This window comes from Spermophilus citellus (genome assembly GCF_964194105.1).
Source record: "Spermophilus citellus genome assembly, chromosome: 15".
NCBI classification, from domain to species: Eukaryota; Metazoa; Chordata; class Mammalia; order Rodentia; family Sciuridae; genus Spermophilus; species Spermophilus citellus.
The window spans coordinates 43,997,792-44,010,377 of NC_138195.1; the positions used below are offsets into that span (position 1 = coordinate 43,997,792).

The 12,586-nt window shown below is 56.1% G+C and overlaps 1 protein-coding gene across 1 annotated transcript in view; it reads left to right on the forward strand.

Annotated features, from left to right (window-relative positions):
- Positions 1-12,586, forward strand: part of LOC308634326 (uncharacterized protein) — a 91,580-nt gene that overhangs the window by 26,034 nt on the left and 52,960 nt on the right. Inside the window, exons 12-15 of the mRNA XM_081268143.1 lie at positions 2,466-2,531; positions 6,265-6,372; positions 8,606-8,632; positions 9,370-9,405. Of these exons, the coding sequence (XP_081124269.1) occupies positions 2,466-2,531; positions 6,265-6,372; positions 8,606-8,632; positions 9,370-9,405 (237 nt within the window). The remainder of the gene's footprint in view (positions 1-2,465; positions 2,532-6,264; positions 6,373-8,605; positions 8,633-9,369; positions 9,406-12,586) is intronic.

Here is a 12,586-nt window from a genome sequence, read left to right on the forward strand (position 1 = left end):
CCTGGAGCATGGGGGGTTCCGGGCTGAGATGGCTCCTCCAAAAATACAGGATCCAAAAGGCCACTGTGGACCCACTAGGAAGTCCTCATTGTGCACCAACAACAGGCACCGTGCTGGGGACAGGAGAGGGCAGGCTGCGCTCGGCTCCCTCCAGCAGGGCCCAGAGAGCCAGCAGCAGAGCCTGTGCACGGGCAGCAAGTACAGAGAGGATGAGCCTGCGTGGGTGGCCACCCCCTCTGTCGTGGGCTCACTGTGCCCAGAGACGTACATGTGGCTCCCCTCGGTACCACCACTTCCAGACAGTGCTGGGGTGGGGGACCTAGGGGATGGAGATGGGAACAGACCAGGCTCAGGGTGGCCCCAACTCTGGAAGGCCTTGGGAGGGCCTGGCTGGCAGGGGCTCCCTCTGCCCAGCCGCCTGGTTGGCAGGAGGGCGTAGATGCCTGTCTCTGATCTCTGTGTCCCTGGGCCAGAGAGAGGCCACATGGGCCTGGACCGTGAGAGGCAGGGTTAGGTCTGAGGCCGAGGCTGGGCGGGGCCTGGGCTGGGGGACCCTAGCCGGCAGCAGTGCAGACAGAGCTGTGTGGCATGGGCTCCCGGGGCGCAGGGCCTGGTGTTCCCTCCTGATCCCGATAAATAACAGAAGGTCAGCTGGCTTGATTTGAAATGATGGGCTCACGGGATTGTTATGTTACCTGGGAGGAAGACAGCATCCCCCAGCCCAGGGACAGCTCGCCGGAGACACTCAGGCAGTGTGTCATCGGTCCTGAAGGAACGCTTGGGGAAGGAGAGGACGGACCCTCTGTCCCTCAGCCCAACACAAGGAGAGGGAAGAGAGCAGTGATGGAAGGTTCCAGAAGTACCCTGGCCACAGAGAGCAGCCAAGCATAGCCTTAGTCCTGAGGGACTAGGGAGGGACACCTGTTGGGCACCCTGTTGATGGACAGAGCACATTGACTTAGAAGAGGGCGGGACGCAGAGGCTTCTGACAGCCCGCTGACTTCCACGTGGGCCTCGGGCATGGCGGGGTGGCCGGCCTCGCGGAGAGCCAGGCTGGGTTGCTGGAGTCAGGGTTCTCCCTCTCCCTCTGCCCATCACCCTGTCTCTGCCACCTTCGTCCCCCAACCAGGAGAACCCGAGCAGCACCCCAGCAGCTCTGCGCTCCAACCACATAATTACCCTGAAGGTTGGTAGGTCCTGGAAGGTCTCTGGCCCCTCTCTGCCGAGAGGCTTCCTGGACACCAGGCCCAACATGGCACACCCCCGGCCCCCGTAGCAGGAGGATAGGGCCCTGTGAGTGGCAGCCGCCTGTGGTGGTGACCTGGAGGGACCCCTCCGCCAGGGGCTTCCAGTTCCTCAGCTGGACACCTTCTTGGCACAAGTGCCTCCTGGTTCTTAAGGTTCATTGCAGGAGCCTCCCCTTAAAGTGCTTTTGAAAACAAGTGGTTGATTCTGCACCATTTTTGGGACATGGATTCTAACTGCTTCCTAAAGCCATGGGTCACTCGGCATTCAATGAACAGAGGGATGGGAAGCAGCAAAAATTCTCAGAAATAAAAATCACATTAAGGAACCAGACCTGGGGGCACACACCCGAATTCCTAGCTACTTGGGAGGCTAAAGCAGGAGGTCACAAACCCGCGGCCAGCCTTGACAACTTAGACCTTGTCTCAAAATAAAATAAAATTAAAAGGGCGGGTGAAAGGGCCCATGCTGTGGCAGGGCTCTTGCCTAGCAGGCGTCAGGCCCTGGTTTTTCATTCCCCAGTACAAAAAAAAAAAAAAAATGCAAATTGCCTATTCCCCCTAAAAAGTGGTTGACCACTCCAGAGACCTCTTTACCCAGCCTGTTTTCCAAACCTGCCAGCCCCAGCGGGGGACCTCAGCAGCACTTAGCGTGTGCCCACACGCACCACACCCTGGGCCGGCGCAGCCCAGGACCCCCCTTGACATCCTCCTCAGAGAAGCTGACCTCAGCCTTTCCCGTCCTACCAAAAAAGGTCCCAAAGGAGGCTGCGCACCAGCCTGACTTCAAGTACCAATTTAGCTGGTCTGTGGCTTCTAAGCCAGAGCCTCCGAGTCTGCAGTGGTCAGCGTCTGTCCACTGAGCAGGGACGGGCAGGGCTGGCCGTGCCATGTTGGGCCATGTGTCAGGAGGCCGCTGCATGACCAAGTAGAGCCACTCCCCCATGCTCGGGGCTGCTGGCCAGCGCCCCAAGCTCCACCCTGGAGGCCAAGGTAGGGTGCAGACCGAGGGCCACTCCTCCTTTGAGGGACAGCTGTGCCATCTAAGGGCCAGCTGAGAGTGCCCGCCCATGTCTGCCCTCCAGCCCCCAGGCTCACGCTAACCTCTCTTCTCTCTTCCTCTCCTATGACCCTCTTGGCCACTCTGCCCTCCTGGTGACTTCTGAATACCTGCGACCTTTGGCCTTTGCCCTCTGGCCTTCACCTCATCTCTCTCCTCAGCTGCTGCCTCTCCTCAATTCCCTGCGCCTGGCTCCACCCCCCGTCATAAAAAGGCGGACCTTCCAGGTAGACACCTTCTGCTTGCCGACCTGCACGAGGGACTCGGCCACTCTCTGGGCCCCACAGGCAGGCTGGGGCTGTGGACCAAGCCAGAACCTCGCTCTAAGATGGTTAAACTTAATCAGACCCACATGGACCCAGGATACCGTAGACATGAGCACGCCCAGGCCCTAGGGAGCTGCGATTTCCACCACACCGTCACGACTCGGCCACCAGCCAGGCTGTCACTGTAGCCAGGGACTGTGCTATCCATTGTTCAGGCCTGATTTTATGTAATTCTCTCAACAGTTTTAGGAATTAGGCATGATCATCCTTATTTCACAGATGAGGACATCAAGGCTCAGAGAGGTGAAGTAGGTGAAGCCAAGTCACACAGTCCATAAATCACAGAGCAGGGACCTGCCCAGGTTCTCTGCCCGTGAATAGCTGTGTGATTTTAAGCAAGTGCCTTCCGGGCCCTCTCTGGGCCTCAGTTTCTCATCTGTAGAATAAGAATAATAATAGGGTCTACTTCACAGGGCTCTTGTTGTACATGAGGAAAGGTGGAAATAGTTCCTGGCACATAGTTCCTAGAAATAGTTCCTAGCTGTTGTTGTTACTCTTACTCATATTTGGAAACAAGGAAATTGAAGCTCAGAGAAGAGAGTTGATTGACCCAAAGATACACGCACAGTGAGAGGGAGAATTGGAACTGGTAGCCAGGTCTTCGATCCCACATCCAGGGCTCTCAGTCAGACCTACATCCTTTATACTTAGAAATGCTGATGGCTCAGCATCTGGTCACCTGTAACCTGAGTGTGAGGAGTGAGGGCTTTGGCAGAGGGAATACAGCCCACAACCACCGGGTGTGATCATTGTGAGCAGCTACTTCCTTCTTCCTGCCTTGCTAACCTAGGAGCTTGGGATGGGGAAAAAAGCGATTTCTCTCCTGCTCTCCAAAAGGTCACTACTTAATTCCAGGCCAGGTAGCCCAGGGCTGCTCACCTTGCCCCTCACTGTCCTTACACTGCACAGGGAGGCACAGAGAGGCTGGGCGTGGCAGGGCTCTGAGCAGCCCTCTGGAAGCTTGGATGCCCAGGCCCCTGACCGGCCCAGGCTGAACAATCACTCCCACAAACAGCTAAAAATACAGAGGGATGCACCACGCACACCCTACCCAAGGCCCAAGGCTGCGTATCACGTTACTGGCCAAATCCTCCAGAACCTCCACGCGCTCCAGCGCTTACCCAGCAGGGCAGCTCAGAGGTGGCTGGCGGCCCAGAGCAGCCCCAGAGCAGCCCCCAGCCCTGCCGCGCCAGATCCCACTGCAGGGGAGCCCCTCCTCTGGGCCCCACAGACGGCCCCTCGTGGCCTGGGTGGGGCGGGCTGCTCTTTGTGGCGCCCTTGCTGGGGTCAGGCGTTGTGGGGAGCACTCTGTGCAGATCATCTCAGTCACCCCAGCTCAGCCACCAGGCGGGGGCAGGCACGCTCATCACCCCATGCTGCTGAGGAAGACGCTGAGGGCCCATCCCGGTCACCGCAGGTTGCTTTTCCAGAGCAAGGGGTGGCTGAGCCAGAACCTTCTATGTGCCCTGACCTGGTTCCCAAAGCAGGAGAGAAGAGGGGCCCCTCTGCTTACTGCTCCGGACTCTGCCAGGGGATGAGGTTTCTATGCGGCTGGCCATCCTGGGCCATGAAAAGCTGGTCCATTTCCTATCGATAAACCAGTATTGATTCTACAGGCTCTGCAAGACGGCCCAAGATGAGTTGAGAGAGGAAATTTTACATAAGCTCTGATGTGCTTAGCAGATGGTGCTGGAGGTCATTTCCAAAGTGCAGAGAATTAGAGGGAGAGCCCATCTTGACAGGGCTTGTTTCAGTGGAAAGGAGAGAGCCTGGGCTTCCGATCGGGGGTCCTGGCTTCACCTAGAATTCTCCACGTGACCTCAGTGAGGGGACCCAACTTCTCTGAGCCTCGGCTTTTCTCTTCTGTGAAATGGAATTGGCGTTGTGGAAGATTCTAGAATTTCACAGTCAGAAAGGACCTCAGCGACTTGATTCAGATCAAGCCTTCCCTTGCCCAGTGAATTATCCTTCAAAAACGTAGGAACATTCTGGAGAATCTAAGGCAGAGGAGGGGTGTGGAGGATTCTGAGGGTGACTGAGGACTCCAGGGCCTTCATCGGGTTTCATCTGGTTGGAAAGGAAGCTGCAGTGGTCCCTCTGGAAGGCCAAATGTAGTGAAGCCTCTCTGGGTTCAGGAGAGACACGGTCTCTAGGACCCATCAGCACCCACATGAAGCTGGGCAGGGCCAGGGCGATCCCTGAAGCGATTTCTGCATGCAGCAGCTTCCACCTCCACCATGGGCACCTGGAGCCCTTACAGTGGCTTCTCGGGGTTTGGCAGGTTGGGGCCAGGCCCTGGAGCCCGGCTGCTGGCTGCACCCTCTGCCCTAGGACCTTCCAACTGTCAGCTTGTGCAGCCATAGTGGCCAAATCTGTCACCTCCCGCTCCCAGTTCACCAGCTCCTGTCTAGAGTCACTACGTCCCTTGTGGAGTCCACAGCAGGACTCTTCCCACAGAAAAGCAGGAGAGCCAGGGGGTCCCCTGGGGTCACACTGAGCAGGAAGGGTGGCCTGGAACTCCAGCCTCCTGTGCCCCCCTGTGTCCAGGAGCTCTCCCGCCACCAGCCCTACTGTCTAGAGGGATGGTTCCTCCCTGAAACAGCTGAGCCCCAATCCTCCCTGCAGAGGTCTTTTAAAAAACGATGTCATGGCCCAGGACAAGGTCTAGGATGGCTGGCTTGCCCCCAACCCCAGATCTGAGTCACATGGACCAGGCTCTGGTCTGCTGATGAGGGAATGCAATGTCACCCTGGCCTTCCTGGCTCTCAGCACATCCTAGGGACAGGCCTGGGGGGCTCAGTGCAGTTGGGTCAGAAATGGGGCGGGTCGAGAGACTAGAACTCACAGTGCCATATGGGTGTGACGTCCTGGACAGCTTCAAAGGCTTTTCAACCAAGCCAAGGGCCGCAAACCTCTGAGGTCAGGCAGATCTGGTGGTGACAGAAGCAAGCCACAGGCAAGAAAGGGTAGGGAGGGCAAGGACCACCCGACCAGAACATTCCTGTCCCACCTGAATGAGGTGGCTGTTCCACGGTGCAGGGATGTGGGTCCGGGGTTGCCAGGGCTCCCGGATTCTTTTGTATCAGATGCCACCAATCCAAATTGGTCACATAAAGTCTCCTGTTGAATTAAACAAGAAGCCAAACAGAATCCCAAGGCCTCAGACCTAAGGGCCTCCTTGACCATCTGGAGCTGACCTGCAACAAGGGCTAAGACCTGAGGCAGGAGAGAGCCTGGGCTCAGCAAGAGAAGGTGGCAGAGGGAGGCCCGGGTGGCAGACCACCTGGGCTGGACTCCGGACATCCAGCCAGCCTAGGAGCCGGTGGGGCTGTGTCACTGTCTACCACTGCCACCACACAGGGCTCTGCCTGAGGACCCACTGCTCTGTGCAGCCAAGTTCTCTCTGAAGCCCCACCGCTTGGGGACCTCATATCTTCACCCTCTTCTCGCTGCCACCAGCCCCTGCATGCAGTCACCAGCACCACAGCGTCATCACCATCACGCCACCGTCTCCCCCACTGTCACCTTCCCAACAGAGCCCACGTGGGGCCTCACCGGGTGCATGGTCCTGGGGTGGGAACTGGTCCTTCTCTCCAGGGATCCTCTCTCTAACTTTTGTCTCAATGAACCTCAGGGCGAACAGGGCCAGGCTGGCATCCAAGGCCCACCTGGGCCACCAGGCCCCCCTGGACCAAGTGGACCTCTGGGGCACCCAGGACTGCCAGGGCCCATGGGGCCACCTGTAAGTATCCTTCCCCTGTCTCCTTGAACATTCAGCCCAAGAACTCTCTGGAAACCTCCGAACCTTGAATAGCCAAAGGGAACCTGAGTTCCCGCTATAAAACCGAAGCACCTTGGCAAGGCTGCTGGACGTGGGTGGCCGTGTGAGGAGCTGCCTTCAGTGGCACTCCCCTGTTGCCCTCCAGCTCTGCAAACACACCTACTGGGTTCATGTCCACGCATGGCCTTCCTGTAGGGAGACCACCAATCGGCTTCCCCTTTCCCAGGCTCAGCAGAGAGCAACTTGGAGAGAAAATCTCCCAGGGCCACTTTTGATGGCTGTCCCAGACCCCTGGGCTCAGGAAAACCCAAGTCAGAGGCAGTGGTTCTGAAAGGCTACGAGGGGGCTTGAACACGCTTTCCATGGTGTGTGTTTCCCACTCTGGGCCCCCTGCCAGCCACTTAGAGGGACCAGCATCCAGCCTGAGAATTGGCAGGGCCTCCACTAGGAGGAGTCCAGGGAGCAACAGGGACCTCTTTCCAAGTGACAGGTCAAACCCAGTGGCCACCAACTTGCCCACGTTCAAGCCATGGCCAAGATCCTTCTCCTCCTCATCCCGTTAGCACAACAGAGCCACTGGGCAGGACAACTCGGCATGTGTCTGGACTTCTCCAGAGAAGAAGGGAGAGGACCGAGTCTATATTTTCAGAGGGACGGGGCTAAGGCAAAATCAGCTTCCCCTTTAATAATGTTTTTCCTGTGGGTTGAAAAAAAAGTTTTCTCTCTTATGACAAAGCTATCATGCATTCATTGTGAAAAAAAATAGGAACATAATGAGGAAATGTTTTAAATGGCCTCTTTCCCCACATTAGAGTTCACCCTGTTAACATTTTGGGGAGTCCTTCCTTACCAGCCATAAACAGGGTCCAGGTTGGTAATGTTCTAAATCCCTGAGCAGTTGGCATGTGAAATTTTTCACTTCATGTCATGAAGCTGTGCTGTATCAGAAAAGAGTCCCTCATGATATCGATTTCGGGGCTGCTGGGCTATTTATAACTTAGCGAATGAGTCCCCTTGTGCAATCTATATCCTGGAACAAATGTTTGTGCACATCTCTGAGGGTGTCTCTGAGGTAGATCTAAGAGGTGGAACCACGGGTCCGGTGTCCAGACAAATGGCTTCCACTGTGACTGGCCACATTCGAGATCAGCCAGGCTTGAGTCTGAGCCCCTCAGCTCCCTCCTGGGCTGATCCTGAAACTCAGTATTGGGTCCCTCTGGGTGGGGGACACTCTGTTTGGAAGGCCATTACCACAGTGTGAAAGTCGGAGTTACTAGAAGCTGGTTCCCTGCTCCACTCGGCCCCAGCTCAGATTTTAAATCTTTCTGTAACTGCTCCCCATGACCCCAGAGAGGGAGATTAGTCTAATGTCCACCAGTCCTTACATGGGAAAATGGAAAACCGGGAAGGAAGTGCATTTAGAAGATTAAACCAAACCAAGCCAAGAAAACCAAAGTGCTCTAAATCCCCCTCTCTGCTGACCAAGGCTCTTCTGCTCAACACAGGATCCGCCCCCCCCCCCCCCCCACGGAACCAAGCCAGGTGGTTTTCTTTGTTAGGTTGTTTATAAGGAACAAACCAGAAAGCAAGTTTTTAAAACTAACTGAAACAGGCCAGACCTAGGCATCGTGGTTTCCTGCAGCCCACGCTTGCTGCCCAGACCCACGCCCGAGACCGAGATGGAGCCAGCCTCCCCTGGCCTCTCCCTCTGGCTTCCAAAGGCCCCTGGTCCCACCCCACCTGACCACAGACAGCTGCTGTGGTCACAGCACCCTGGGCAGAGGGAAACAGCGGGCTCCTCTGAAGGTGGGCAGGGACAGGGCAAAACTGAGGGCCTGCTGGGTAAGGTCGGTTTTCTAGGGAGGGGTCCCAATTAGGAGGCGGGTGGGTGAGGACCTAGACCACACCACACGGTCAATTTAGCATGAGGTCACCGACCTAGTTTCCAGGGGCCGAGCCCAGCGGAGTTGCCCACGGTGCCCATGTGGTTCCAAAAAGGGACACAAGCCTGCTGTCCCCAAGTGCCCTCCACAGGTTCCAGATGTTCTTCTGGGTGCTCTAGAACGGTTCTCTGCATACCTGTTCTCTCGCGATGGCTGTCAGGGGCCGCTCTGGCGCAGCCTGCACCATAAACCCACCTCACCTCGCTTACCTGTAGAAACCACCCCCACTCACCTATTTCTTGCTTCCACAGGGCTTACCTGGGCCTCCTGGACCGAAGGTGAGAGTCCTCCTGGGTGGCGCATCAAACAGGTGGGAGGGTTCCCTGCAGGAGGGGGCTGAGGAAGGAGCTGAGAGACCAGCCAGCTTGGCTCATTTCCAAAGCCCCACCGTCCCTGTAGGAGCTGCTCCGGTTCCTGCCCGTCTTGACCCACTGCGGGTTCAGGCCTGAGCTGCAGCCGCCACAGAAAGTTTATGATCTCATAAGAGACTCAAGGCAGATGCCCGCGACACCATCACAATATCCCAATAAAATAGTGTTCGCAAGGTTTCAGAGCTGGAAGCCACCTTGGAGTCATCCGGTCTCTCGTGAAACCTTGCACAGAAGCCCACAATGTCAAAGAGACCCTCCCTTTCAAGCCGAGGACTCTGAGGCTCTGGGGACAAGGACACTGATTTCACCCTTCCATTTTATGAATGTGGGAGCTGAGCATCCTGGGAAAAGTGGCTCATCCACCTTCCACAGAGTCATTGGTGGAACCAGAACTGACCATCAGGGGTCCTGAGTCCCTGCCAAGCTGGCCCTTCCCAGAATGCCTCAGCCTGTGCACACGGGGGCTGTGTTGATGAGCAGAAGAGTCTCCAAGGAGTCTTGTCCCAGGGGTGGCTGGAGGTGGCTGTCGAAGGGGCCCCTAGAGATTTGGAGTTGTTGGGAGGAAGGGAAGTGGTATTGTGTGGGAGCAGTGTGGCCGTTTGGGCATTGGGAAAGTCACCTAATGGTTGTCTCTTTCTTCCCAGGGAGATCCGGGGATCCAGGGCTACCACGGCCGGAAGGTAAGAAGGAGAGGAGAACCCTAGCCCTGGGCAGCCACGAGGGGCCCCACAGAGCCCACAGAGCTGGGCTCGGTTATGCACAAGTACATTGGACATGTACCACCCCGTGTGAGCTTTGCGTCACTTGTGAGGTTGCCTGAGCAGGGTTCAGTGTTTCCACTGGGAAAAAGACAGGGGCAGAGACAGGGGGGCTCTGGGCCTGGCATACCTCAGGCCCAGGAGAATCCCTTGTGCCCACCTGGGCAGCCATGTCTGGACTGGTCCCATGGAGGTCTGATAAGTAGAAGGAAGATTATAGGACCCTCCCTGGGTATGGCTCCATGCTGAGCTTGGGGACCATGGATGGGGACCACCCTGCTTTCTGGCAGCTACCAGATCAAGAGACAGAAGCACTCCTGTACAAATAGCCCTGGTGTAACAATATGGTACCTCACAAGGTGCTTGTGCATACAGGGGTGGGGGGATGCAGGTAAGGAGGGATTCCAGAAGTGCCCTGGAGAAGACAACCAAGAGCTCAACTTTGATGAGTGGGGACCTGTGTCAGTCAGCTATTGCCGCGTAACAATCCATCCCACATGTCTGACTTAAAACAAATATTTATTCCACATGATTTATGCATTGGTGACCTGGGAGTTCTGCAGGTCTCACCTGGGCTTGCTCATGGGGTTGCTTATCAGATGATAGCTGGAAGGCCAAGACGGCCTCATCCTTGTGTCTGATGGTTGATGCTGGCTGGGGGCCTCTGCTCTCTTCCCTGTGGCCTTTGTCCTCCAGTTACACGGGCTTCCTTACACCACAGCAGGCCCAGGACAGCATTCAAAATGAGCAGCTCTCAGGACACAGGCACTTTCCCAGCACCTGCTGACATCACATTTTTCAATGCCCTAAAAGTCAAAGCAGGTCACATGACTAAGTCATGTGCCTCAGCATAGGAAGGACCTTGGTCTCCACTGCTTGATCAGAGGCGTAGCAGAGCATCTGTGGTCATTTTCAGTCCACTCCTGCCATCCTTTCAGCCTGCCAGTTTGAAGGGAGGTGTTATTTTAGACAGGAAACAATTCGAGCACAGGCCCAGGAGCAGTCGTGACAGTGACTGTAAGAGCATAATAACATTTTTCATCATAGTCACTACTTACTGAGCCCCTGCTACACTCCCTACACCATCCTTCCACCTGGCCTGTTTCTAATCCTATCAGCCTGGCGTGGCCCTGCTTCTGTTTAGTAGGTGGGGAAACTGAGGCTCGCGTCATGGCTTGGGAGGAGCAGAGCAAGGATTCAAGTCCAGATTGGGGTTCTTCCAGTCTCACCTGCTGCTAGGAGCTCATCCTTGCCCTCCAGCCCCTGGATGGGAAGCTTCCAAAGCCTTCCAGGGGAAAAAAAAGAGGCAGGATGGAGAGGCACCAGGAGGAGGAAGGCATGTTGGAAGGGGAGGACCCATTCAACCATGAAACACACTCCTCACTCCTGCAAGAGGGCGGCTGCCATCACCACGTTGTTTTATGGGTGCTTGGCGGGTGAAATGCTGAGGCCTGAGAGATCTTTAATTAGTTCTGCATAAACTGAGAAACTTGTAATATGTCAGGAAGTGGAAATTATAGCTCCCACAGTTGCTTCTATCCACTCATGCAGACTCACAAAATTTACTGCCTCCTGGTGCAGCTCAGGGTTGGTTTTCCCATTAGAAGCCAGACCAGCTCTCTCAAGCTGTGAAGGGGCTGAGGGGCTGGAAGAGGGTCCCCAGGGGTCATGGTGAGGCCCTTAGCTGGCATCATACCATGTTGGGTGCCTGCATCTGCTGCAAACCAGAATTCTGGTTCCTCCAAAAAGGAGGCATACCTCAGGCCCAGGAGAATCCCTTGTGCCCACCTGGGCAGCTGTGTCTGGACTGGCCCCATGGGGGTCTGATAAGTAGAAGAAAGATGACAGGACCCTCCCTGGGTAGAGCTCCATGCTGAGCTTGGGGACCATGGATGGGGACCATCCTGCTTTCTATTGTTCTTGTCTGTTGTTCTGGGGATGCAGAGGCCCCAGCTGAGGCTGGGTGTCCTGACACTAGAGCACCTGGGCCCGGGAGTATGGCCATCCTAGGTGCAGACTGTAGCAAGAATCCTTCAACTCTGGCTGCATTGAATTTGCAGAGACAAACAGGGTGCTCCAGGGCAGCTCCTGGCCCCAAGAAGCCAAGAGGCTAGCTCTGGGGATAGAAGGAGGCTCCTTCAAGCATCACTTGCTGAGGGTCGGGACAGGGACTAGGGAGGAGCAAATGCCCTCCAGGAAGAGCAATCCCAGCTCCACCAGAGGAGCCTCCCAATGCCAAGGTCCTTGGGACAGAGTGGGGGCGGGAAGGCAGGGGCTCCCTTCCTGGGTTGTTCAAGTGGAAGGTGGGTAACGCAGGTCTGCATTGTGTTCAGATGGGAGACTGGGTTAAAAGCTCTCCCAGTTCAGGGAAGCCATGGCTTGCTGGGGACAGGTTGGCTGCACATTGCCTGAAGGAGCAGCCCCTGGCTTTCTGGGGAGACTTGAGCTCTTTCTGCCTGTGTCCAAGTCTTTTAAACCCACATGCAGAGCTGTCAGAAGCATCAGCACTCTCAGGACTCACAGGAAAGAGGAGAAGGCCCTCCTCTCCGTGCTGGACTCTCGCCTCCCTCCCTTCTTTCTCTGCCAGACCACCCGGCTCTGCTCTTCCACCACGGCTTCTTCTCTTGCAGTGTGGAGAGGCTGGGGACGTGCCCCACCCCCCGCTTCTCTGGATCCCTGGAAGGCTCCTGCAGTCCTACAGGCTGGTGGCTCCCAGCCCAGGACAACAGCAGAGAGTCCCACTCCCAAGGATGTGGGGGCACTCCTCAGCCCCACAGGGATTGGTAGGTGTCTTGACCCTAGTGATTGCCACGTCTACACGGAAATTTGCTTCCCCTCAGAATCCCGAGATGAAGAGTTTCTTTGTTTTGCTTCTCTCTCTCTCTCTCTCTTTTTTTTTTTTAATCGTTGATGCCCAAAGACAAGTTTGCAATACTTTGCGTCTCTGGGTTAGCCAGAGTTCAATCATAGGCTGCCTTGCTTGGTCCTGTCGCCCAGTGGTTAGAGCTCCTCCTCCCATTGTATAGATAAGACGTTCAGAGAGGTTAGCCCTTCGCCCAAGATTGTACAACTAATGTACAGCATGCTGGGATGAGAAGCCACG